Source organism: Megascapheus bottae, chromosome 32 (assembly GCF_031878675.1).
Source record: "Megascapheus bottae isolate mThoBot1 chromosome 32, mThoBot2.hap1, whole genome shotgun sequence".
NCBI classification, from domain to species: domain Eukaryota; kingdom Metazoa; phylum Chordata; class Mammalia; order Rodentia; family Geomyidae; genus Megascapheus; species Megascapheus bottae.
This window is the reverse complement of record NC_143540.1, coordinates 9,889,771-9,911,627: the sequence shown is the minus strand read 5'-3', so window position 1 is coordinate 9,911,627 and position 21,857 is coordinate 9,889,771. Positions and strand designations below refer to the sequence as shown.

The following is a 21,857-nucleotide window of genomic DNA, read 5'->3' as shown; positions in this document are numbered from 1 at the left end:
GCGCTCGGCGGCGCGCGGATGATGTCACCGGCCGGCGCCACCCGGCAGCATGGCGTCCGTGGCGCTGAGCGAGGCGGAGAAGGTGTACATCGTCCACGGCGTCCAGGTAGAGAAGCGGTGAAGGGGGACTTCGTGCGATGGCGACCGGGATGGGGGGAGGAGACGCAGCAGAGAAAGAGAACGAGTCTTCCGGGTCGGCCAGGGAGGAGGCATCTGGGCCTCGTTAGGCCGCGGGCGCCCGGGGCTCAGGCCTGTCACCCCAGCTCCTCAGGAGGCTGAGATCTGGGCAGAAAAGCCTGTGAAAGTTTGTTGTTGTTGTTGTTTTTACTGGTCCTGAGGCTTGAATTCAGGGCCTGGGCTCTGTCCTGGAAGCTCTCTGCGCTCCAGGGTTTCTTTGGTGTGTGTGTGTGTGTGTGTGAGATGGAGGCTTCGTGTGTGTGTGTGTGTGTGTGTGTGTGTGATGGAGGCTTCATGCCTGCTAGGCAAGCACTCTACCACTAAACCACGTTCCCCAGCACCCTGGGAGAATCTTCACCTCCAATGAACCACCAGAAAAAAATGGAAAAGGTACAGTGGCTCAAAGTGGTAGAGCACTGCTACCCTAGACTGAAAGAGCTCAGGGACAGTGCCCAGACCCTGAGTTCAAGCCCCACAGGCCAAAAAAAAAAAAAAAAAACAGGACAGAGGGAGGGGAGAGAGAGAGAGAAGGAGGGAGAGAGGAAGGTTGGGAGGGAAAGAAACAGGAGAGAGACAGATATATGTGTAGTAAAGGTGCTTTGAAACAATAAATCTGGCCTGGTGGTAACTATTGAGGAGGCTGAGATCCAAGTATTGAAGTTCGAAGCCAGTCTGGGCAGGAGAGTCTGTGAGACTCTCATCTCCAATGAGATAACCCAAACCAAAACTCAGAGACATCACCCAGGCCCTGAATTCAAGCCACAGTATTAGCAATCAATCGATAGGGGAATAATAAGATGACGGTTGATTTGTCGTCATTGACATAGGAAGACCTCCGCGTGGACGGCCGTGGCTGTGAAGACTACCGTAGTGTCGAAGTGGAGACTGATGTGGTGTCCAACACCAGTGGGTCTGCCAGGGTCAAACTGGTAAGTGCTGAGGCATTCCTGTCCAGGAGGAGAGATAGGTCAGCTCTAGGGAACCAGCAACGAACCGCTGCTGGCCATTGGAATATGAATTTCCCCTGGATCCATACTTAGAGATCAGAGAGAGTGTTGTGCTGGAACTTGAGGACTGCTCACCATGTTTCAGGTCCCAGTGTTGGACTTTCAGTGGAGAAGTGCAGGGGCTATTGGTTGCTAGTTTCCTGCTCTGATCGAGGACTTTCTTCTGTGTGTCTGCAGGGCCACACAGACATCCTAGTGGGAGTGAAAGCAGAAATGGGGACACCGAAGCTAGAGAGACCGGATGAAGGCTACCTGGAGTTCTTTGTTGACTGGTCAGTACTGGGCAAGTGGTTTTAAAGGGAGAGAATTTAAAAGATGAAGATCCTGAAAGGAATTTCTAATCTTCCGTGGCATAGTCCTGTTTTGCATTTAATCCTTCAGTTATCAACTGGGCACCAATGGCTTACCCCTGTAAGCCTAGCTACTCACAAGGCTGAGATCTGGATTGCCCAGTTCAAAGCCAGCCTGGTCAGGAAAAATCCGTGAGACTCTTAATTGTTCTGAATGTAGAGGTACAGCTCAAGTGGGAGAGCACCAGCCTTAAGTGAAAAAGCCAAGCCAGAGCGTGAGACAGTTTTGGCATTTAAAGCGAAAGCAATTCATTTAGTTTACTGTTGTTTTTTTTTTTTTTTACTAGGGCTGCCCACCATTGTCTCAGCTACCTGGTTTTGTTAGGTCTTTTTTCCCCCCATCTAAGGAAGCAGGTCCGTCCACAGGTAGGGAGCTCAGGGCGACATTGTTAATGAGGGTCAGGTGATAAGATAGGGGCTGCTGGACACTGGTGGTTCACACCTGTCATCCTACCCACTCAGGAGGCTAAGATCTGAGGATCTAGGTTCAAAGCCATCCCGGACATGTAAGTCAACCACCACAAAAACCAGAAATAGTGCTGTGGCCCCGAATGGTAGAATGATAGTCTTGAGCTGAAGAGCTCAGCGTCAGCACCCAGGCTCAGAGTTCAGGCCCCATGACTGACCAGAGGGGGAGGAAAAAAGGATACGGGTTGCTTTGAAAATGTATCACACACAGATAATAAGACTCACTGGGTTATAATATCCCATCCCTTTTCCTGCTCAAATGCTACAGAAAAATGTTCATGTGTTGCTTGGCAAATGAATCTCTGAGTCCGTCAGTCAGCCTGACATTCCAATAAAATGAAATCCAGACAGGCAACCAGGGTGCTGGAAAGAGCCAAGGTTTGTTGTCTTCAGCACTGGACTAAAAGGTCACCTTCTTTTCTGGCTAGCTGTCAGATCTCAGGCTGCATAGTGTGCCTCTCTGTGCCTAACTGTCTTTATCCTAACAATGCAGATTGTAACTGTGGTAATAAGGAGGAAGACTGAGTGAACAAGCTCAAGGCCGTTAGCTGACTTCCACAAGGGATTTGAAGGATTTGAGCCCCTTCTAGGGGCTGGGGCTTTTACTGGTTTCTGGCTCCTCTCTGTGTCTCTGTCTAGAACATATGTGTTGACAACTGGTCTCTATTGGTGCATGTAAGATGGTTCTTCCTGAGACCTCCCTGCATATCCAGAGATTCGCTAGAAAAACTTGGGACTGTACTTGGGGCTGCCAATTAGTATAGCAGTGAAAACACAGCTGTTTCCCTGGGTCCTTTCTGCCCAGAAAAGTCCACTAGAGACTCAGTACCTCCATTTTAGTGGAGACAAGTCCCATAGGCATTTTCTGCTTGCCACGTACAATTCCCACACTAAACCAGGAAAGGCATAAAGCACAATCTAGGCACAGCAGACTCCTGTCAGCTTACTGTTGTCCTTGGAGCACCCAGAGACAAGAGCCTCTGGTGATACCTGGGCCTAACCTCATAAGTAAGCCCTTCTAAAGACAGCACTTTCTGCCTCCATGAAAGTGCTGTCTTCCACAAAAGGCAACGCCATTTTCATATAAGTTCATCTTCCAGTCTTCACTTCAGGGCCTGGGCATGGTCCCTGATCTTCTTTTGCTCAAGGCCAGCACTCTCACTTGAGCTCCAGCACCACTGCCAACTTTTTCTGAGTAGTGTCATGAGGCCGAGAGTTGGGCTTAGCGATAGAGCGTTTGCCTAGCATCCATGAAGAACTGGTTACAGATCCCTCGGTACAACATGCATGGAAAAGCCGCAAGTGGTGCTATGGCTCAAGTGATAGAGCCCTAGCCTTGAGGAAAGCCCAAGACAGTGCTCAGGCCCCAGGACTGGCCAAAAAAAAAAAAAAAAAAAAGAATCTCACAGATTTTTTTTAGCCTGGACTGGCTTCAAACCATGGTCCTAAAATCTCAGCTTCCCGTGTAGCTAGGGCTACAGGCATGAGCCACCAGTGCCCAGCCTTCTAGTTATTTATTTATCTTTTATGTTGGTCTAGGGCTTGATCTCAGAGTGGGTGCTATCCCTGAGCTTTTTTTTTTTTTTTTTTTTTGGCCAGTCCTGGGCTTGGGCTCAGGGCCTGAGCACTGTCCTTGGACTTTCTCCAGGCTAGAGCTTTACCACTTGAGCCTCAGCACCACTTCCAGCTTTTTTGTATGTATGTGGTACCGAGGAATCGAACCCGGGTCTTCGTGCATGCTAGGCAAGCACTTTAACCACTAGGCCAAACTCCAGGCCCTCCCTGAGCTTTTTTACTCAAGGCAAGTGCTCTCTCACTTCTGGCTTTTGTGGTGCTTAATTGGAGATAAGAGTCTTACAGACTTTCCTTCCCCAGTTAGCTTTTTTTTTTTTTTTTTGGCCAGTCCTGGGGCTTGAACTCTGGGCCTGGGCACTGTCTTTGAGCACTTCTGCTCAAGACTAGTGCTCTGCCACTTAAGCCACCACTTTTGGCTTTTACTGTGTGTATGGAATTGAACTCAGGGCTTTGTGCATGCTAGGCAACCACTAGGCCAAACTCTGAACCTAGATCTTCAGATCTCAGCCTCCTGAGGTAGCTAGGATTAGAGGCATAAGCCACACAACACCCTGCTTGATTATGATTTTTTGTTCTGATCCCTTAGCTTTTTTGCTCAAAGCTAGTACTTGCCATACCTTCACTTCCAGCTTTTTGCAGATTAATTAGAGATTAGCTTCAAACCTTGATCCTTAAATCTCAGACTCTAGAATAGATTACAGGCATGAGCCACCAGCACTCGGCTAGCTAATTGATCTTTCTAGTACTCCTGTGAGAGAAAATGACAAACTGACTTCAGAGGAGGGCAACAACTTTCCCAGGTGCTCATAGCCTAAAAGATCAGGTCTGTCTGACTTTGAATTTATACTCTTATTTCACACAGTCTGCAAGAGGCCAGTGTCAAGAGTGATACCGGGATTGGAGGTCCAAGACCAAATTACTATTCCTTTAACTGGCCACTTCTCTTTCCAGCAAACAATCCCTTTCTGCGCAGAGGCTCTCGCCATCTGAGTTGTCCAGGGGGAATCACCCATCTTTGAGGGCTAGTGTGGATGGTAGTGACCTTGTGTGTGTCCCCAGCTCTGACCTTCTTCTTTGGCTCCTGGAGGAAGCAGTGTGCCTCTCCTGGCCTTGATCTGCTTACTTCCATGCGAAGAACAGTCCTGGGAAGCAAACATACTGTGCCAAGAACTGTAATTTGCCTTTGCTGTGCTTCCCTTTCATTATCGTCTGCCTCATCCATCCTAAGCAGAACAAAGACAGCCGGCCCAGACACACTAAAGAAAGGGCCACACTTGATGTTTACTACCCAAAGGGGGTGTTTAATTGGGGCTCCATGTTTGAACATGACCCTGGGTTAGCTGGTACTTTCCTCCCTTCCTCATCCCAGCTATAAAAGCAGGTGAATTCAGTGTGGTGAAAGAAGAGCCTTTGGGCTATCTCTTTCCAGGATTTGGTTTCTAGAAGCAGCTTTACTAGCCAGCCTCAGAGGCTGCTTGCTCATTTATTTCCCGTCTTTGTAAGGGCCCAGCAAGGTCTGGGGGGTTCGGAATCCTCAGGACGCAGAATGTCAAGGCTGCAGATGTTGGCTTCTGTCTGTGAGTGTGGATGCATGCATAGGCATGCTCTGGGATACTAAGACCTTGAGTTCAGGGCCTGGGTGCTATCCCTTAGCTTTTTCCGCTCAAAGCTGGGGCTGTACCACTTGAGCCATGGCTCTACTTCCAGTTTTTTAGTGATTCATTGGAGATAAAGAGTCTCAGATTTATGGGCTGGGAGTTTGTCCTAGTGGTAGAGTGCTTGCCTAATGTGCGCGAAGACCTGGATTTAATTCCTTGGTAGCACATACCTAGAAAAGGCTGGAAGTGGTACTGTGGCTCAAGTGGTAGAACCCTAGCCTTGTAAAAGTCCAAGGACAGTGTTCAGACGGAGTTTAAGCCTCAGGACTGACAAGGGGGGGGGGGTCAGGGAAAGAGGCAGGACGCTGTGGCTCACACCTATAATCCTAACTACTCAGGAGGCTGAGATCTGAGGATCCTGGTCCAAGGTCCTCCCGGTTAATTGGAGAATCTTATCTCCAATTAACCACCAAAAAACTGGAACTGGCGCTGTAGTTCAAGTGATAAAGTGCTAGCCTTGACCTAGAGAGCTCAGAGACAACACCCAGGTCCAGAGTTCAAGTCAGAGTCTCAGATTTGTCTGCCCGAGGTGGCTTCAAACCATGATCCTCAACACTCAGAGACCTCCCGAGTAGTTTAAGATTACAGGTGAGGGGCCAGGATGGTGGCCTAGTTGATGGAGTGCTTGCCTAGCATGCAAGAAGACCTGGATTTGATTGCTTGGTACCATATACACAGAAAAAACCCGGAAATGATGCTGTAGATCAAGTGGTAGGTAGAGTGGTAGCCTTGAGCAAAAGTGCTCAAGGACAGTGCCCGGTCCCTGAGTTCAAGCCCCAGGAAGAGGGGAGAGAAGAGGGAGATTACAGGTGTGAGCCATCCATACACTTGGCATCTTTATTTATTCTTTTTGAACTGCAATCCTCAGATCTCAGCCTCTTGAGTTGCTATAGGCTCACAGGCATGAGCCACCAGTTCCCAGCACCCTCTAAGTCTTAAAGGTATAGGTGTTGATTGTGGAAATTGAGCAGTCCTGTTGTTGCTGAGTAAATGGGAATGGCTGCCAGAGGACCTGCTGAGGTCTCCAGCGGTGCTGGTGCCGTGACCTCCTTCCTGAGAGCTCCAGGGACTCACCCCAGTCTAGAGTTGCAAATAGCTGCTACCCAAGGGGTGAAAGTAATTGGTGTTAGAACAGAGCCCTCTCCAGTCACTCTGGGCCTAGTTTGGTTTAATTCCTTATCAGCAACTTGCAGGTTTTAATTATGCAAATTCCCAGTGCTAGGGAAATCTCTGTACACTAATCATTGCTTTCCTGCTGACTCATTTCCCTTGGGGTTTATTGTTTTGTTGTTGGTTTTGTCCCCATGAAATAATACATATATGTTCTTAGGAATGTGAATTCTCTTGATGTCTCAAAGCCCTGTCGAAAAGGTGCTGGCCTGTCTGACCCTAAGTCCTGAGATACCCAGAAGCACTTTCACTGAACGGGACCAGGGTACAGATGACCTAACAACCTCAGGCTTGCTAGGTAGAGGTTGATTTCCACCAAAACCCAGAGAGATGGAGTGAGCCGTGTGCTTCCCTGGACTACCACTAGGTGGCGAGTGGTGGGGTCTGACTCTTTTTTTTTTTTGGACAGTCTTGGGCCTTCACCCCCTCCTTTTGCTTAAGGCTAGTGCTCTACCATCTGACCTACTACAATACCACTTTTCAGCGTTTTTCTGTGATTAATTGGAGATTTGGATCACAGACTCCCTTGCCCTGGCTGGCTTTGAACCACAATCTTCAGCTGTCTGCCTCTGTTGTACCCGAATTCCTAGAACCCTGAAAAGACCCACCAGAGGCCACAGTCAAAGCTAAAAAGCAGGGGTCGTTTTATTTACAAGTCTAGACTCGGGCCTCCGTGTACCAGCAGCCAGCAACGCTGAAAAGGCCCTGAGCAAGAACTTTACACTGCTTTTATAGGGAAAGTACAATTACCTGATTGGCTATTTAACTCAAACCACTGGTCGAATCAGAGCTCAGGTGTAACCACTGAGCACCAAGCTGTTACCACCTGGGGCCCTAAACAAGGGGGGAGGGGGTCATTCCCAAAACATGGAACAATCTTGGAACAACACCTCCTGAATGACTAAGATAATAGGCATGAGCTTCCAGTGTTTAGGATTCTGTTTCACCTCTCTCAGTGGCTGGGGGTAGTGGTTGTTGGTGGTAGTCCTTGAACTTAGGGCCTGGCACCTCTCCCTGAGCTTTTCTTACTGGAGGCTAGCCCTCTGCCACTTTGAGCCACAGCTCCACTTCTGGTTTTCAAATGGTTCCTTGGCAATAAGAGTCTCACAGACTTTCTTGTCCAGGTTGGCTTCAAACCGCAATCCTCAGGTCTCATCCTCCTGAGCAGCTAGGATAAAACAGGCATGAGCCACCAGTGCCAGCTTATGACCAGTTTTATCTTGGCTTTTATTGGGTTTTGTTATTTTCTTTTTGTTCGGGGTCTTACTGATGCAGTCTAGATTGATACCAGATCTGCTGTACAGCACGGGCTGGTTTCAAGTTTTCCATTCTCTTGCCTTTGCCTCCTGCATGTTGGAGACCTGGGTTTTTAACTTAGTTTCACTCATAGATGTTTTGGTGTCTGGCATTCATCACACTCCTGGGATTGAGGTCAGGGCCTGAGCACTGTCCTAGGGCTTTCTCAAGGCTAGAGCTCTACCACTTGAGCCTCAGCACCTCTACTTGTCCCTGCCTGAAGGGTTGGGGGTGGGGACAAAGTAAAGAGGTGGTCTGCAGAAACCTCCAGAACTGACCAGATAACTTCCAGCAACTTCACGCGGAAGATTATCATGAAAGGTTCAGAATATACTACTGTATGACTGTGTTTATTTATAGGGGAGTTCCTTGTGCACAGAGGAATCAACCTTGGGGAGAGATCTCTTAACTTGGGGAGGGATGAAGCCCCACGTTAGCCCTGCCTGGAGTGCCAGCTAAGTCCCTCTTCCTGCTGTGCCCTGGCCTGGCCTGTTTGTAAGACTGCCTCCATTTCTGCAGCCTGGATTGGTTACAAGGAAGTAACAGTGGGCCTAGTATTTAGAGTCTTACTCCAGGTAGATACAGCCTTGATCTCAGCCTACCCAACTTTAACCCAGTTTGGTATTGGGAATGGGGGTGGGGGGTAGGGAGGGAGTGCGATGAGTCAAGCGGGTGGGGTGCTGTCCTGACTTCATCCAGCTCAGCAAGCTGTTTTTCCAGAGTTTTGGACGAGACTGAGCCATGCTGTTTATGAAGGATCAGTATTGCTTTGGTAACAATTAAGTGCAGAAAGCATTTGGTTTTATGTCCAAAAGAGCCACACCCCACTGACAGGATCTGAGCAAGGAACTAGATTACTAGCCTGTATCCCCCCCCCTCTCTCTCCCTCTCTCTCTCTCTCTCTCTCTCTCTCTCTCTCTCTCTCCCTCTCTCTCTCTCTCTCTCTCTCTCTCTCTCTCTCTCTCTCTCTCTCTCTCTCTCTCTCTCTCTCGTCAGTTTTAGGGCTTAAACTCAGAGCCTAGGCATTATTTATGAGCTCTTTTACTCGAGGCTAGCACTCTGCCACTTTGAGGCACAGTGCTCCTAACTTGTTTGCTCAAGGTTAGCTGATGCTCTTACCACTTGAACCATGGCTCCCCTTCTGGCTTGTGGTGATTGAGTAGAGCTAGCAGTCAGCGGGACTTTCCTGCTCAGGTTGACTTTGAAACACGATCCTAGATCTCAGCCTCCTGAGTAGCTAGGATTACAGGTGTGAGCCACCAAGCTTTTTATCTCCCATGGCTATTTTCTTTGACTACATTTGTGGCTTGATAAAAGTCCATGACTAGAATTCATTAACTGGAGGCAGAAGGGAAATCTAAGGAAAAGCTGAGCTGGCTGATTACAGGTCAGATGTACAAAAATCACTGGTTCAGGAGAATTGACAGGGAAGCCGAGCCAGGAAAGTACAGACTTCTCAGGCTACAAACTTAGCTCGCCACGCACTGTTCCACTTGACCTGGAACAAATTACATAACCTTGGGCCTCCGTTTCCTTTATTTAAAATAGGATCAATCAGAGGCCAACATCTGGCTCCCTTCTGGATTTTACCTCACATAAAATCACCTCAAGAAAGTTCTTACACTATGGATTTGCTGTGAAAACCTAGGCATGAAGCTGAGAGCTGGTGGTTGGTTCACATCAGTATTCCTAGTTACTCAGAAGGCTGAGATCTGAGGATCGTAGTTCAAAACCAGCCCAGTGGGAAAGTCATGAGATGCTTCTCAGTGAACACCAAAAAGCTGGAAGTGGAGCTTTGACTCAAGTGGTAGGATGCTGGGGGTGGGGGGAATCTCAGGGACAGTGCCTTAGCTCTCAGTTCAAGCCCTATTGCCAGCACACACACGCTCACGCACACACAAAAGGGCCGGGAGGGGCCGGGAGTTTGGCCTAGTGGTTAAAGTGCTTGCCTAGCATGCACGAAGACCCGGGTTCGATTCCTCGGTACCACATACATAGAAAAAAGCCGGAAGTGGTGCTGAGGCTCAAGTGGTAGAGCTCTAGCCTTGAGAAAGTCCAAGGACAGTGCTCAGGCCCTGAGCTCAAGCCCAGGACTGGCAAAAAAAAAAAAGGGCCGGGAGTTTGGCCTGGTGGTAGAGTGCTTGTCTAGCATGCATGAAGACCTGTGTTCATTTTCTCAGTACCACATACACATAGCACCTGACTCACATTCCTCAGAGAAACCAGAATATAGAGCCTGGCCACAAATGTCTGTGTCTGGAAAAATTCCACTTAGATGTTTTCACTATGCATACTCGTGTGTGTGTGTGTGTGTGTGTGTGTGCATGTGTGCACTCATGCATGTAGACATGTGCTGGTACTAAGACTTGAACTCAGGGCCTAAGCATTGTCCTGTAGTTTTTTCACCCATAGCTGGTGCTCTACCCCTTGAGCCACAGCTCCACTGCCTGCTTTTTGAATAGTTGATTTCACTTTGCTATTTGCTGTTCTGTTTAGTTCTGCCAACGCCACCCCTGAATTTGAAGGGCGGGGCGGGGATGACCTTGGCACGGAAATTGCCAACACTCTCTACCGGACCTTTAACAATAAGAGCAGCGTGGACCTGAAGTCGCTCTGCATCAGCCCCCGGGAACATTGCTGGGTTCTCTACGTGGATGTATTGGTGAGTATCATGCCATTCTACCAGCCACACCGCGCCTCCGCTGGGGCGCTGCGTTCTTCCTTCTGCTTTGCTCTCTTTCCAAGGATCGAAACACTCCCAGTATGACTTTTACTTGAGAAAAGCTGGTCTCTTATTTTGTATGTGTGTGTGTGCACACGTGTGCATGCTTGGCGGTTTTAGGACCTGAACTCAGGGCCTAGGTACCATCTCTGATCTTTCTTTTCTTTTTTTTTTTTTGCCAGTCCTGGGCTTGAGCTCAGGGCCTGAGCACTGTCCTTGGACTTTCTCAAGGCTAGAGCTCTACCACTTGAGCCACAGCATCACTTCTTGCTTTTTTCTATGTATGTGAGACTGAGGAATCAAATCTGGGTCTTCATACATGCTAGGCAAGCATTTTACCACTAGGTCAAACTCCCAGCCCCTACAGGTCATTCTTATGATAATAAATGGACACTTGTTTTTTCTTCCCTCCCACTTAGCTGCTAGAATGCGGAGGAAATTTGTTTGATGCCATTTCTATCGCTGTGAAGGCTGCTCTCTTCAATACAAGGTAAAATCTTCCTGGACACAGCCCCAGCGCCCCTATAGAGAACTGACCATGGAATGTACGAGATTTCTTTTGCTGTTAAATAGGAAGCCAGGCACTGGTGGCTCCCGCCTGTCATCCTAGCTACTCAGGAGGCTGAGATCTGAGATCAGCCTAAGCAGAAAAGTCCCCATGAGACTCTTAACTCCAATTAACCATCAGAAAACCAGAAGTGGCTCTGTGGCTGAAAGTGATAGTAGCCTTGAGCAAAAGAGCTCAGAGATGGTACTCAGGCCCTGAGTTCACACCCTACAATAAATACACACACACACACACACACACACACGTTTTAAGGCTGATATTAAAGCTCCAGAAAAAAAACAATGTAAGTTAAAAAGTAAATTAAAAACATATTTTTGATATTGTTAAACATTTATAAGCAAACATGTGCCATGTGGGAATTATTAGAAACCCATAGAGAAGGGACAGAGTATGTAATGCATGCCCAAGACCCTGGCTACGAGGAAGTGGTTATAGGACCATGAGAGTCTGAGGCTGACATAGACACGAAGCACAAGACCCTGTTTTTTGTTTCTTTTTCCTTTTTCCTTTTTTTTTTTTTTTGCCAGGCCTGGGCTTGAGCTCAGGGCCTGAGCACTGTCCTTGAACTTTCTCAAGGCTAGAGCTCTACCCCTTGAGCCTCAGCACCACTTCTGGCTTTTTTTCTATGCATGTGGTACCGAGGAATCGAACCCAGGTCTTTGTGCATGATAGGCAAGCACTTTAACCACTAGGCCAAAACTCCCGGCCCTGAAATAGAAACCTTTCACTGCTTTTGCTTCCAGAATACCAAGGGTTCACGTCCTGATGGACGAAGAGGGCTCCAAGGACATCGAACTGTCCGATGACCCTTACGACTGCATCCGACTCAGCGTGGAGAACGTGCCCTGCATTGTCACCCTGTGCAAGGTGCAGTCTAGTCCTTGGGGTTTCTCTTCCGGTACAGAGAGGAGTGGAGGGAGGGGAGTTCCTCCAGCCTCAGCCAGGCTGAGAGGTTACCATTACATGATCTCAAGTGAGAGAGTGGGGGACCAGACCCTGGTCCTGTGTGGCTATCCGTGCCCCACCGTCCGTGGCGGTGAACCTGGGTGTGCGTTGCCCTCCCTCCCCTCGCCCGCCCCCACGAGCCCCGTGCTGCCCTGACTGCAGATCGGCTGTCGGCACGTGGTGGATGCCAGCCTGCAGGAGGAAGCTTGCTCCCTGGCCAGCCTGCTGTTATCGGTGACCAGCAAGGGAACAGTGACATGCATGCGGAAAGTGGGAAAGGGCAGCCTGGACCCCGAGAGCATCTTTGAGATGATGGAGGTAAGCTTGGGGGTGTGGAGGGTTGGCCATGGGTGCCTGTGTGCTTCCAGGCAGAGGAAGGAGCTGATAGGCTGGATGTCTGCTGACTAGACTAGGAGGCGGGACCAAGGGAGAGCTAGGCCAGGCTAGCTGCTTCCTGTCCCTTGGTCGGGGTGGGGGGGGAGGGGGCGGCTAGAAGCCTCTGTGAGACTCAAGGCCTTTCCAGGCCTTCATTCTACACTTGGCCTTCAGACTTTCTCTCCGAACTGCCTGGAGCTGCCAGATGCCTCTGGTGCGTTCTTTTTCAGATAAGCGTATCACCGTGTCCAGAGGGAGTGTTCAGTAGCTCTAGGGCTATCAGGTTCAGGGACCCAGCACCTGTCACCCCAGGCTGAGATCTGAGGATCACGGTTCGAAGCCAGCCCAGGCAGGAAAAGTCCATGAGACTCTTATCTCCAGTGAACCACCAAAAAACCAGTAGTGGAGTTAGGGCCCTTGTGGTAGAGAATCAACCTTGAGAGAAAAAGCTAATGATACTACTCAGGCCCTGAGTTCAAACCTAGTATCACACCAATAGAACAACCACCACAAAAAAGTCAGGTTCAATAGCTCACGCCTGTTATCCTAGCTACTCAGGAGGCTGAGATCTGAGGTTTGTGGTTCACAGCTAGCCTAGGCAGAAAGTCTTATCACACACACACAAAAATAATAATTTTTTCGAAGCCAGAGATGGAGCTGTGACATAAGTAATAGAACACTAGCCTTCAGCAGAAGCTGCGCAGGGATAGCTCCCAGGCCCTGAGTTCAAGCCTCCAGTGTAAGCACCAAAAAAGGCAGGAGTTTGACCTAGTGATAGATGCCTACCTAGCATGCAAGAAAACCCGGGTTCGATTCCTCAGTACCACATACATAGAAAAAGCTGGAAGTGGTGCTGAGGCTCAAGTGGTAGAGCTCTAACTTTGAGAAAGCCCAAGGACAGTGCTCAGGCCCTGAGTTCAAACCCCAGTTACTGGCAAAAAAAAAAAAAAAGGAAAGGTGGGTGAGGGAGGAGATCATTAAAAAGAAATAACAAAAAAACTTTTTGACGTCTTTGGCTGGCTGGCCTCACAATTAAATGAGCTCTTTCTTCTCTCCATTCTTGTTCCATCCCACAGACTGGCAAGCGTGTAGGCAAGGTACTACACACCGCCCTGCAGAGCATTCTCCACAAGGAAGAAAGCCTGGGGCCCAAGAGGCAAAAAGTGGGGTTCCTCGGGTAACTGGCATATCACCCCTTGCAACCCTCAACTGTTTGTGCTTTCCTCTCTTAGTGAAACTGAAGTTTGTATATATATATATTTTTTTCTTCATTGTTATACCTGTAAGACGATGTTTATCCATGTAAAATTAAGTTTATTTTCGGATCTGGTTTGGTATGACTGGAGCCCTTCCGCTGTCCTGATGCTGTGCTGTTTGGTTTGGGGACTCAGCCAGGGAAGAAGCCCATGGGCTTCCTGTCATCTTATTTCTCAAGAGGCTGAGATCTGACAGTCATGGTTTTAAGCTAGCCCAGTCAGGAAAGTCTGTGAGACTTCCCTTCTCCTCCCCCCCCATCCTGGGACTTGAACTCTGGGCCTGGACATTGTCCCTGAGCTCTTCAGCCCAAGGCTACCGCCCCTCAGCGCCACTGCCACTTCTAGTTTTCTGGTCATTAATTGGAGATAAAGTGCCCGGGCTGACTTTGAACCACGATCCTCGGATCTCGGCCTCCCGAGTAGCTAGGATTACAGGTGTGAGCCTCCATGCCTGGCTAGTCTGTGAGGTATCTCCAGTGAACCACTGAGACTGGAAGTGGCATTGTGGCTCAAAGTGGTAGAGCACTAGCCTTGAGCAAAAGAGCTCCATGGACAGCGCCCAGGCCCAGAGTTCAAGCCCTGCAACCAGCAAAAAGAGAGAATAATGCCTCTTTAAAAAACAAGAGGGGGCGGGGGCGTTGAGTTTGGCCTAGTAGTAGAGTGCTTGCCTAGCATGCACGAAGACCTGGGTTCGATTCCTCAGTACCACATACATAGAAAAAAAAGCCAGAAGTGATCTTGAGGCTCAAGTGGTAAAACTAACTCTAGCCTTGAAAAAGCCCAAGGACAGTGCTCAGGTCCTGAGTTCAAACCCTGGGACCAGCACTCAGAGATGTTACAGAGAACTGTTCATCGTACCATGTGTATTCTCCCTGGCTGGCCAGACTTCCCATATCCTGCATGGAAGAGAACCACGTGGAATTGGCTTGAGTCAGGGCCCTTGGCAGCCATGTTGGACCTTAGCCAACCCCTCTTATCACTCTTGTGAAATTGCTTGTGTTTTATAACCACTCCCTGGTGTTTCATAAGCTTGCATGTTTTATCAACATTATTAGCATTCGCTGCTTAAGAGACGTCGTCATCCGTTGTCTGCCAGCTTTTATACTCTCGGGACAGGAGCTCAGTTATTTTGCTCACTGTGCAGGATTAAGGCTTCCAAGGGTTAGAGCCATGTTAAAACTCCTAAATCAAACTTAGAGGGCCTTGGGGAGGGAACTGATTCATGATGGAGAGTTTCGGCCATGGCACCTTCATGTTACAGTTACTGAGACCAATGAGGTGACTTACTAGGAATTTGTCACCTAATGGAAAGCTCATTGCAAGTGAAGACTCCCCAGGCCACATCTGATCTCTTGAAGAGGAGCTCAAGGTTGAATAAAACTTAGAAGCCTTTGGGGTTTGTGTTATGTTGTTGTTGTTTTTCTCCCAGCCCTGGGACTTGAACTCAAGGCCTGGGCACTGTCCCTGAGCTTTTTGCTAGACTAGTACTCTAGCATCTGGAGGTATAGCTGCACTTCCGGTTTTCTGGTGGTTCAGTGGAGGTTAAGAATTCTCATGGACTTTCCTGTCCGGGTTGTCTTTGAACCATGATCCTGAGTAGCTCACAGGTATGGGCCAGCAGTGCCTTGCCGTCGTAATCTTTTATGTCCTTTAAACATTTCAAGAAAGAAACATCAGTCGGTGCCTCGTGCCTGTAATTTTAGCTACTTAGGAGCCTGAGATCAAAGGATCACAATTCAAAGGCAGCCGGGGTAGGAAAGTCCAAGAAACCACCAGAAAACCGGAAGTGCAGTTGTAGCTCAAAGTGCTAGAGCACTAGCCTGGGAGCTTGGCCTAGTGGTAGTGCTTGCCTAGCATGCACAAGGCTCTGGGTTCAAGTCCTCAGTACGGCATATACTGAAAAAAGTGGGAAGCGGTGCTGTGGCTCAAAAGGTAGAGCACTGGCCTTGAGCAAAGCCCAAGGACAGTGCCTAGGCCCTGAGTTCAAGCCCCAAGACTGGCCCCCAAAAAAAAGCTTTAAAAAAAAAAGTGCTAGAGCACTAGCCTTGAGCTTAGGGACAGCTCCTGGCCTCAGTACACACACACACACACACACACACACACACACACACACACACCACTTCTTTTGAGCCTTTTTCCTCTTAATTTTTGTATTTCCAAAGGATTTAAGATCATTCTTTGGGCCCAGGAAGTCATAATGCTGAAGCTGAGCCTTGTGGGTAGATGTGTGTGACACATTTCCTAGAAATATATACCCTAGCTGGAATTCCCCTTACCAGCTGTTCTGTGGCCAGACATAGTAGAAGGACCCTGGTGGCTCTTACCTGTAATCCCACCTACTCAGGAGACCGAGGATCCAGGTTCGAAGTCAGCTGGGGCAGAGAAATTCATGAATCTCTTACCTGTAGTTAGTTTCCTGAGTGTCCTTGGGCTTTCTCAAGGCTAGAGCTCTACCACTTGCGGACCATTTCCAGTTTTTTTCTGTGTATGTGGTACCTAGGTATCGAACCCGGGGCTTCATGCATGCTAGGTAAGCACTCTACCACTAGGCCAAAATCCTGCCCCCACTATGCCCTTGAGATGGGGGGCTTATAAACATTTGCAATGAGGGGGAAAGTCAGGCTGGCCTCCAACCACAAACCTCCCCAAACTTTGCCTCCTAACTAACTACAGGCCTGGGCTAACTACACGCAGCAAAAAAACAACATTAATTTTCATCTGTCTTACCCACTCAAGAATTCCAGGAAGCCAGGCTCTTCGTTCAGTTATATAATTGTCCAGGCCCCAAATTGTCTCATGGAAGATCCAGCTGTGAATAACAAATTATTTTTTTCCCCCACTCTGAGAGGTGGAGCTCAGGGTCATTACAGGGCCTCAGCTTCCTGTCCGGGCTCACACCCTTGGCACCTTTCCCAGTACATGAAGCCAGCCAGGCCAGACTCCTTCCCCCAAGGCTGAGGAACAGACCCCTCCCTGAGCCTGTTCTGGAAGGCAGAGGAAAGTCAAATGGCGTGTGTGTGTGTGTGTGTGTGTGTGTGTGTGTGTGTGTGTGTGTGTGTACCAGTCCTGGTCCTTTAGCTTGTTTTGCCCAAGGCTAGTGGTGCTCTACCACTTGAGCCACAGCTCCACTTCCAGCTTTTTGGTGATTCATTGCAGATTAGAAACTCATGGACTTTCCTGCCTGGACTGGCTCTCAAGACAAGATCCTCAGATCTCAGCCTCCTGCATAGCTAGAATGACGAGTAGGAGCCAAACCAGCGCCCAGCTCAGGCTTCTCTTATTGAATACATCATTTGAAGCCTCACTAATCAATCAGGGAGAGACGAGCATTACTGTCTTTTATTGGCTGGGTGGCTTGAGCCTATCTGAGCCTCCGTTTCCTTCAAGGCCACATGAGATGACAGACATGCCTGACAGACATGTGTGGTGAGCTGAGACTATTTGGAATTTCCCAGAATCCTCAGGACATCTGACCATCTGATTCCCTTTAGAAGGCAGGGTGGGTGTTCCTTGTTCTATGGCTCCCAAACTTTCCTCCGCCCCCCCTTCTTTTTTTTTTTTTTTGGCATTCCTGAAGTTAAAGCTTGACTTTCTTGTACAGAAGTCCTTGTGGCTACTGCTTTTAAGACGGGCAGCTCAGGGCCCCAAGCTGCCAGGACTTTCTAAGACAATCCACAGTCCCCACTCTTAGCATGGAGCTCTGGAGCGCCTATTTGCTTCTTTGTTTTTTCTACCTTCTGTCTCCTGTCACTACGGAGTCACCGACCCCCAAAGTCAAGAAGGCTGCTAGCGCCAAAAAAGGTAAGAAGGGGCTCAGGGCTTCCCCCCCACTTTCTCATGTAATCTCCTTGTCTGTGGGATTTTTTTTTTCTCCTGTCAGTTGTGGGGCTTGAACTTAGGACCTAGGCTTTGTCCCTGAGCCCTTTTTGCTCAAGGCTAGTGCTCTACTGCTTTCACTACAGTACCACTTTGGGTTTTTAGGTGGTTCACTGGAGGTAAGAATCTCACAGCATTTTCCTGCCTGAGCTAGACTTGAACCATGATCCTTAGATCTCAGCCTCCAGAGGAGCTAGAATTATAGGCCTGAGCTTCTAGTGCCCAGCGTTAGTCCTGGGCTCTTAAGTGAAGTCCTTCATGGCAGGGTGTTTGGCAGAAGAGTTGAGAATCATCGACTCTTAGAATTAGGGAGAACCTTCTAGATTATATAAACTAATATCTGTCCCTCTCCCTTTCCCACTACTGAACTCTTTTTTTTTTTTTTTTTTTTTTTTTGCTTGCCAGTCCTGGGCTTGAACTCAGGGCCTGAGCACTGTCCTTGGACTTTCTGAAGGCTAGAGCTCTACCACTTGAGCCTCAGCACCACTTCCGGCTTTTTTTCTTTTCTATGTATGTGGTACCGAGGAATCGAACTCGGGTCTTCATGCATGCTAGGCAAGCACTCTACCACTAGGCCAAACTCCCAGCCCTGAACTCCTAACTTTTTAAAGAAATCAAAAGTGCTTAGACATGCAACTAAGCACCTGCTTAGTGAGTGCAAAGTGATGAATTCAAGCCTGGGGTGGGGAGGGAAAAATATATCAATCCTTTAGTTTGGCAGTCTGGAAATATTCAGTAGCCAGCAGAAGGCGCCATAAGGCTTTGTGCTTTGTGATCTTTAATCTTCTCGGTTGTAAAGCTGGAGAAAGTGGCATTTACTCACAGGCTTGCTGTGGGCTTTTTGTTGTTGTTGGTGGTGGTGGTGGTGATGGTCGTGGGGCTTGAACTCTGAGCCTGGGCACTGTCCCTAAGCTCTTCTGCTCAAAGCTAGCGCCTCTACCACGTTGAGCCACAGCTCCACTTCCAGGTTTCTGGTGGTTCCTTGGAGATAAGAGTCTCAGGGATACAGGGTGCAGTAATTAAAATAGGAAGTGGGGCTTGGCTCAAGGGTAGGGTGGTAGCCTTGAGCTGAAGAGCTCAGGGACAGTGCTCAGGCCAAGTTCAAGCGCCATGACCCACCAAAAAAAAAAAGTCTCAGGGACTTTCTTGCATGGGCTGGCTTTGAACTGAGATCCTCAGATCTCAGCCTCTTGAGTAGCTCGGATGACAGGCGTGAGCCACCAGCGGCTGGCCTCGGCTCTTATTTCTTTGGGACTTGATGTAGTGGCTGCATCCCAAGTCCATGCAGCTCTCTCATCCCTTCCAAGAATCCTGGTGAGTACAGGAGGGAGTAAACCCACACACCCACGAGTGGAGTCAGGAATAGCTGTTACTCTAGCAAAGGCAGAGAACACATCTAGGGCTTATGGATAAGGGGAAACCCTTTCACTTTGCCCCTTTGGGGTTTGTTGAGGAGTCCTCTGACCCTGTCCTTGGCTCTCACGGATTTTCCAACATGGATGTCTGTCTCCACCCCTTCCTGATTCCATTATTAGATGGTGTGGGCCCCAAAATATTTGAAGAATTCAAGAGCCGCTTGGACAGCCTCGCCCAGGAGGTGGCCCTGTTGAAGGAGCAACAAGCTCTGCAGACAGGTGAGTGCTGGGATCCTGTGGCCAAAGAGCCTGCCTAGGACGATGGCTTCTGGCCTCCAGCTGGTGACAGGTCCAGGACTGTAAGGCCAGGTCACCAGGTTTATAGGCCTGTCCCCTTGCCCCACCCCAGACTTAGCCACAGCTGGGACACAACAAGATCAGGATGGATGACTGCCAACCCGGCAGGAGCTGCAGCTCCAGGATCTGCCTGCGCATAACTGCTCAGCATTTAGGGGCGCATTCGCCTGATGTCCTCCTTTTAAGATTGATCTGCCAGACAGGCCTGGAGAAGTCTGGCGGGGTGGGGGTGAGACACAGAACTGAGCAGAGGCACGAGGAACAAGGCTATGGAGAGCACAGGTTCCCATTGGAGGCTCCATGGGTATACCTAAGAAAAAAGAATCCATATCTCTATCTAGAGAGAGAGACTGGTGGCTCATGTTTGTAATCCTAGCTACCCAGGAGGCTAGGATAAGAGGATCATGGTTCTTCATGGCTAGCCTGGGGCAAGGCAAGTCCAGGACATCTTGTATCTGGGATGCTAAGTGGCAGTGTGTGGTGGGGGGGGGGGGAGGCTCGATGTGCCAGCGCCTGTCTGAGGGGTCTAGAGGTGAGCAGAATGGGAAAGAGGATCAGGGTGGCTTGGAAAGAGCCTTCGATCACCGCCATCTCCCCCCTGTCCCCCCCCTCCCCGCCATGCCAGTCTGCCTGAAGGGCACCAAGGTGCACAGAAAGTGCTTTCTGGCCTTCAGCCAGGCCAAGACCTTCCACGAGGCGAGCGAGGACTGCATCTCGCGCGGGGGGACCCTGGCCACGCCGCACGCGGGCTCCGAGAACGACGCCCTGGACGAGTACGGGCGCCAGAGCCTGGGCGGCGAGCCCGAGGTCTGGCTGGGCCTCAACGACATGGCGGCGGAGGGCGCCTGGGTGGACATGACCGGGGGACACATCACCTACAAGAACTGGGAGACGGAGATCACGGCGCAGCCCGACGGCGGCAAGGCCGAGAACTGCGCCTCCCTGGCGGCTGCCGCCGGCGGCAAATGGTTCGACAAGCGCTGCCGCGACCAGCTGCCTTACATCTGCCAGTTCGCCATCGTGTAGTTCTGGGGCGGGGCCAAGGGGCAGAGGGGCGGGGCCTGGGAGGGAAGAGCCAATGGGAAGTCCTCCTTACATCTGTCAGTCCACCATCTGTGTAGTTCCGGGGCGGGGCGAAGGGCAGAGGGGCGGGTCACTGGGGCGGGGCTGGAGAGGGAAGGGCCAATGGGAAGTCTTCCTTACATCTGTCAGTCCACCATCTGTGTAGTTCTGGGGCGGGGCGAAGGGGGGGAAAGGGACGGGTCGTTGGGCGGGGCCGGAGAGGGAAGAGCCAATGGGAAGTCTTCTTTACATCTGTCAGTCCACCATCTGTGTAGTTCCAGGGCGGGGCGAAGGGCAGAGGGGCGGGTCACTGGGGCGGGGCTGGAGAGGGAAGAGCCAATGGGAAGTCCTCTTTACATCTGTCAGTCCACCATCTGTGTAGTTCCAGGGCGGGGTGAAGGGCAGAGGGGCGGGTCAGTGGGGCGGGGCCGGAGAGGGAAGAGCCAATGGGAAGTCCTCCTTACATCTGTCAGTCCACCATCTGTGTAGTTCCAGGGCGGGGTGTGGTGTGGGTGGGGGGGGTAGGGGCGGCTTACTGGGAGGAACCAGAAAGGAAAGGACCAATGGGAAGCCCTGAGGGGGGAGGGACTTTAAAGATTATGCTGGGGGCGTGGCCGTCTTTGGGGGAGCCAGAGTAGAGAGGGGCGGGGCTTTCTGGACTGGGGCGTGGCCATGGGAGGTGTGGGAGGGCTGCTGGTGGGACCCTGTGTCGTGGAATCCCTGCGATTCCCCTTGTTTGCAAATAAAAGTGGATTTAGAGTGGCTGAAGTCCGCGCCAGGTTCTGGAGGGACCGTGGGGGGGCGGGGGGGAGATCCCAGAATCCTGAGGAAGGTGATCTGGACCCACTGTTTCCATCCCAGGGCAGGGGGAGGAGGGAGGTGGAGGAAAGATGGTCTTGGCAGGACTTTCCTGCCCTTCCTGGCTTTCAACCACACTCCTCAGAGCTCGAGCCCCTGAAATAGCTAGGGGAGAGAGAGACTCCTCTCCTTACGTAACACAGCAAGTGATGGAGAGGCAGGGAATTCACATGGATAGCGTATGGCTGGCTGTTCAAGTTGCAGCCCTCATCATTGGGCTTTCTAGGCTTCCCTTGGCAGAATTCTCCTTCCATCTACTGGAATCTAGCCTGTGATCCCCCCTCCCCTTCCAGATGAGAGACAGTACCCACTCCTCTCCCACTGGAGGGCCTACTGTGGGGGGGTCTTGCTGGTGCCTGCAGGGGATAGGCAGACAACATCTTCCCATCCTCTGATAGCTGACCTAGACTCTAAATGTGAATTGTTAGGAAAAAAATGGAAAAAAAGGAATAAGCCGCACGGATTCTCAACAGGCCAGGGCTATTTATTGAGGCACAGCCAGGGACGACAAATTTTCCCACAGGATCTGAGCTTGGGCCAGGAGGTGGGGTTGGGAGTTAGGCTTTTGTCGGGAGGGGGGTGGGGTCTAAGCCAGGAGACAGCAGTTACTTGAGTTCAGAGAATGGGTTAAGTTTAGTGACAATCCACTCCTTTATCCAAGATATCAAGCTTTTTAATGTTCAGACAGCATCACATGTCTTTCCTTGACAGACCTCAGAGTCTGGTTCTGTCTTCCAACATCTTTTTTTTTTTTTTTAAGTTTTAGTTTTTGCCAATCCTGG

General features: G+C 50.0%; 2 protein-coding genes across 2 annotated transcripts; both read left to right on the top strand.

Annotated features, from left to right (window-relative positions):
• The first annotated feature begins 24 nt into the window (after nt 1-24).
• Exosc7 (exosome component 7) lies at nt 25-13,698 on the top strand. Its single transcript, XM_090323646.1, has 8 exons — nt 25-106; nt 1,005-1,106; nt 1,362-1,456; nt 10,198-10,363; nt 10,843-10,913; nt 11,735-11,858; nt 12,099-12,254; nt 13,388-13,698. The coding sequence occupies exons 1-8, from the start codon at nt 50-52 to the stop codon at nt 13,490-13,492; spliced, it is 876 nt and encodes a 291-aa protein (XP_090179772.1). The 5' UTR covers nt 25-49; the 3' UTR covers nt 13,493-13,698.
• A 3,496-nt stretch (nt 13,699-17,194) lies between these two features.
• Nucleotides 17,195-20,302, top strand: Clec3b (C-type lectin domain family 3 member B). The gene is made up of 3 exons (XM_090323369.1): nt 17,195-17,368; nt 18,979-19,077; nt 19,781-20,302. Exons 1-3 carry the CDS (start codon nt 17,260-17,262, stop codon nt 20,179-20,181), a joined length of 609 nt encoding a protein of 202 aa, XP_090179495.1. The 5' UTR covers nt 17,195-17,259; the 3' UTR covers nt 20,182-20,302.
• Nucleotides 20,303-21,857: the final 1,555 nt, after the last annotated feature.

Coding starts and splice junctions, on each gene's coding strand:
- Exosc7 (XM_090323646.1), top strand. CDS start 50: ATGGCGTCCGTGGCGCTGAGCGAGGCGGAGAAGGTGTACATCGTCCAC. Junction 10,364..10,842: donor TTCTCTACGTGGATGTATTG/GTGAGTATCATG, acceptor CCTCCCACTTAG/CTGCTAGAATGCGGAGGAAA. Junction 10,914..11,734: donor GCTGCTCTCTTCAATACAAG/GTAAAATCTTCC, acceptor TTTTGCTTCCAG/AATACCAAGGGTTCACGTCC.
- Clec3b (XM_090323369.1), top strand. CDS start 17,260: ATGGAGCTCTGGAGCGCCTATTTGCTTCTTTGTTTTTTCTACCTTCTG. Junction 17,369..18,978: donor GGCTGCTAGCGCCAAAAAAG/GTAAGAAGGGGC, acceptor TTCCATTATTAG/ATGGTGTGGGCCCCAAAATA. Junction 19,078..19,780: donor GCAACAAGCTCTGCAGACAG/GTGAGTGCTGGG, acceptor CCGCCATGCCAG/TCTGCCTGAAGGGCACCAAG.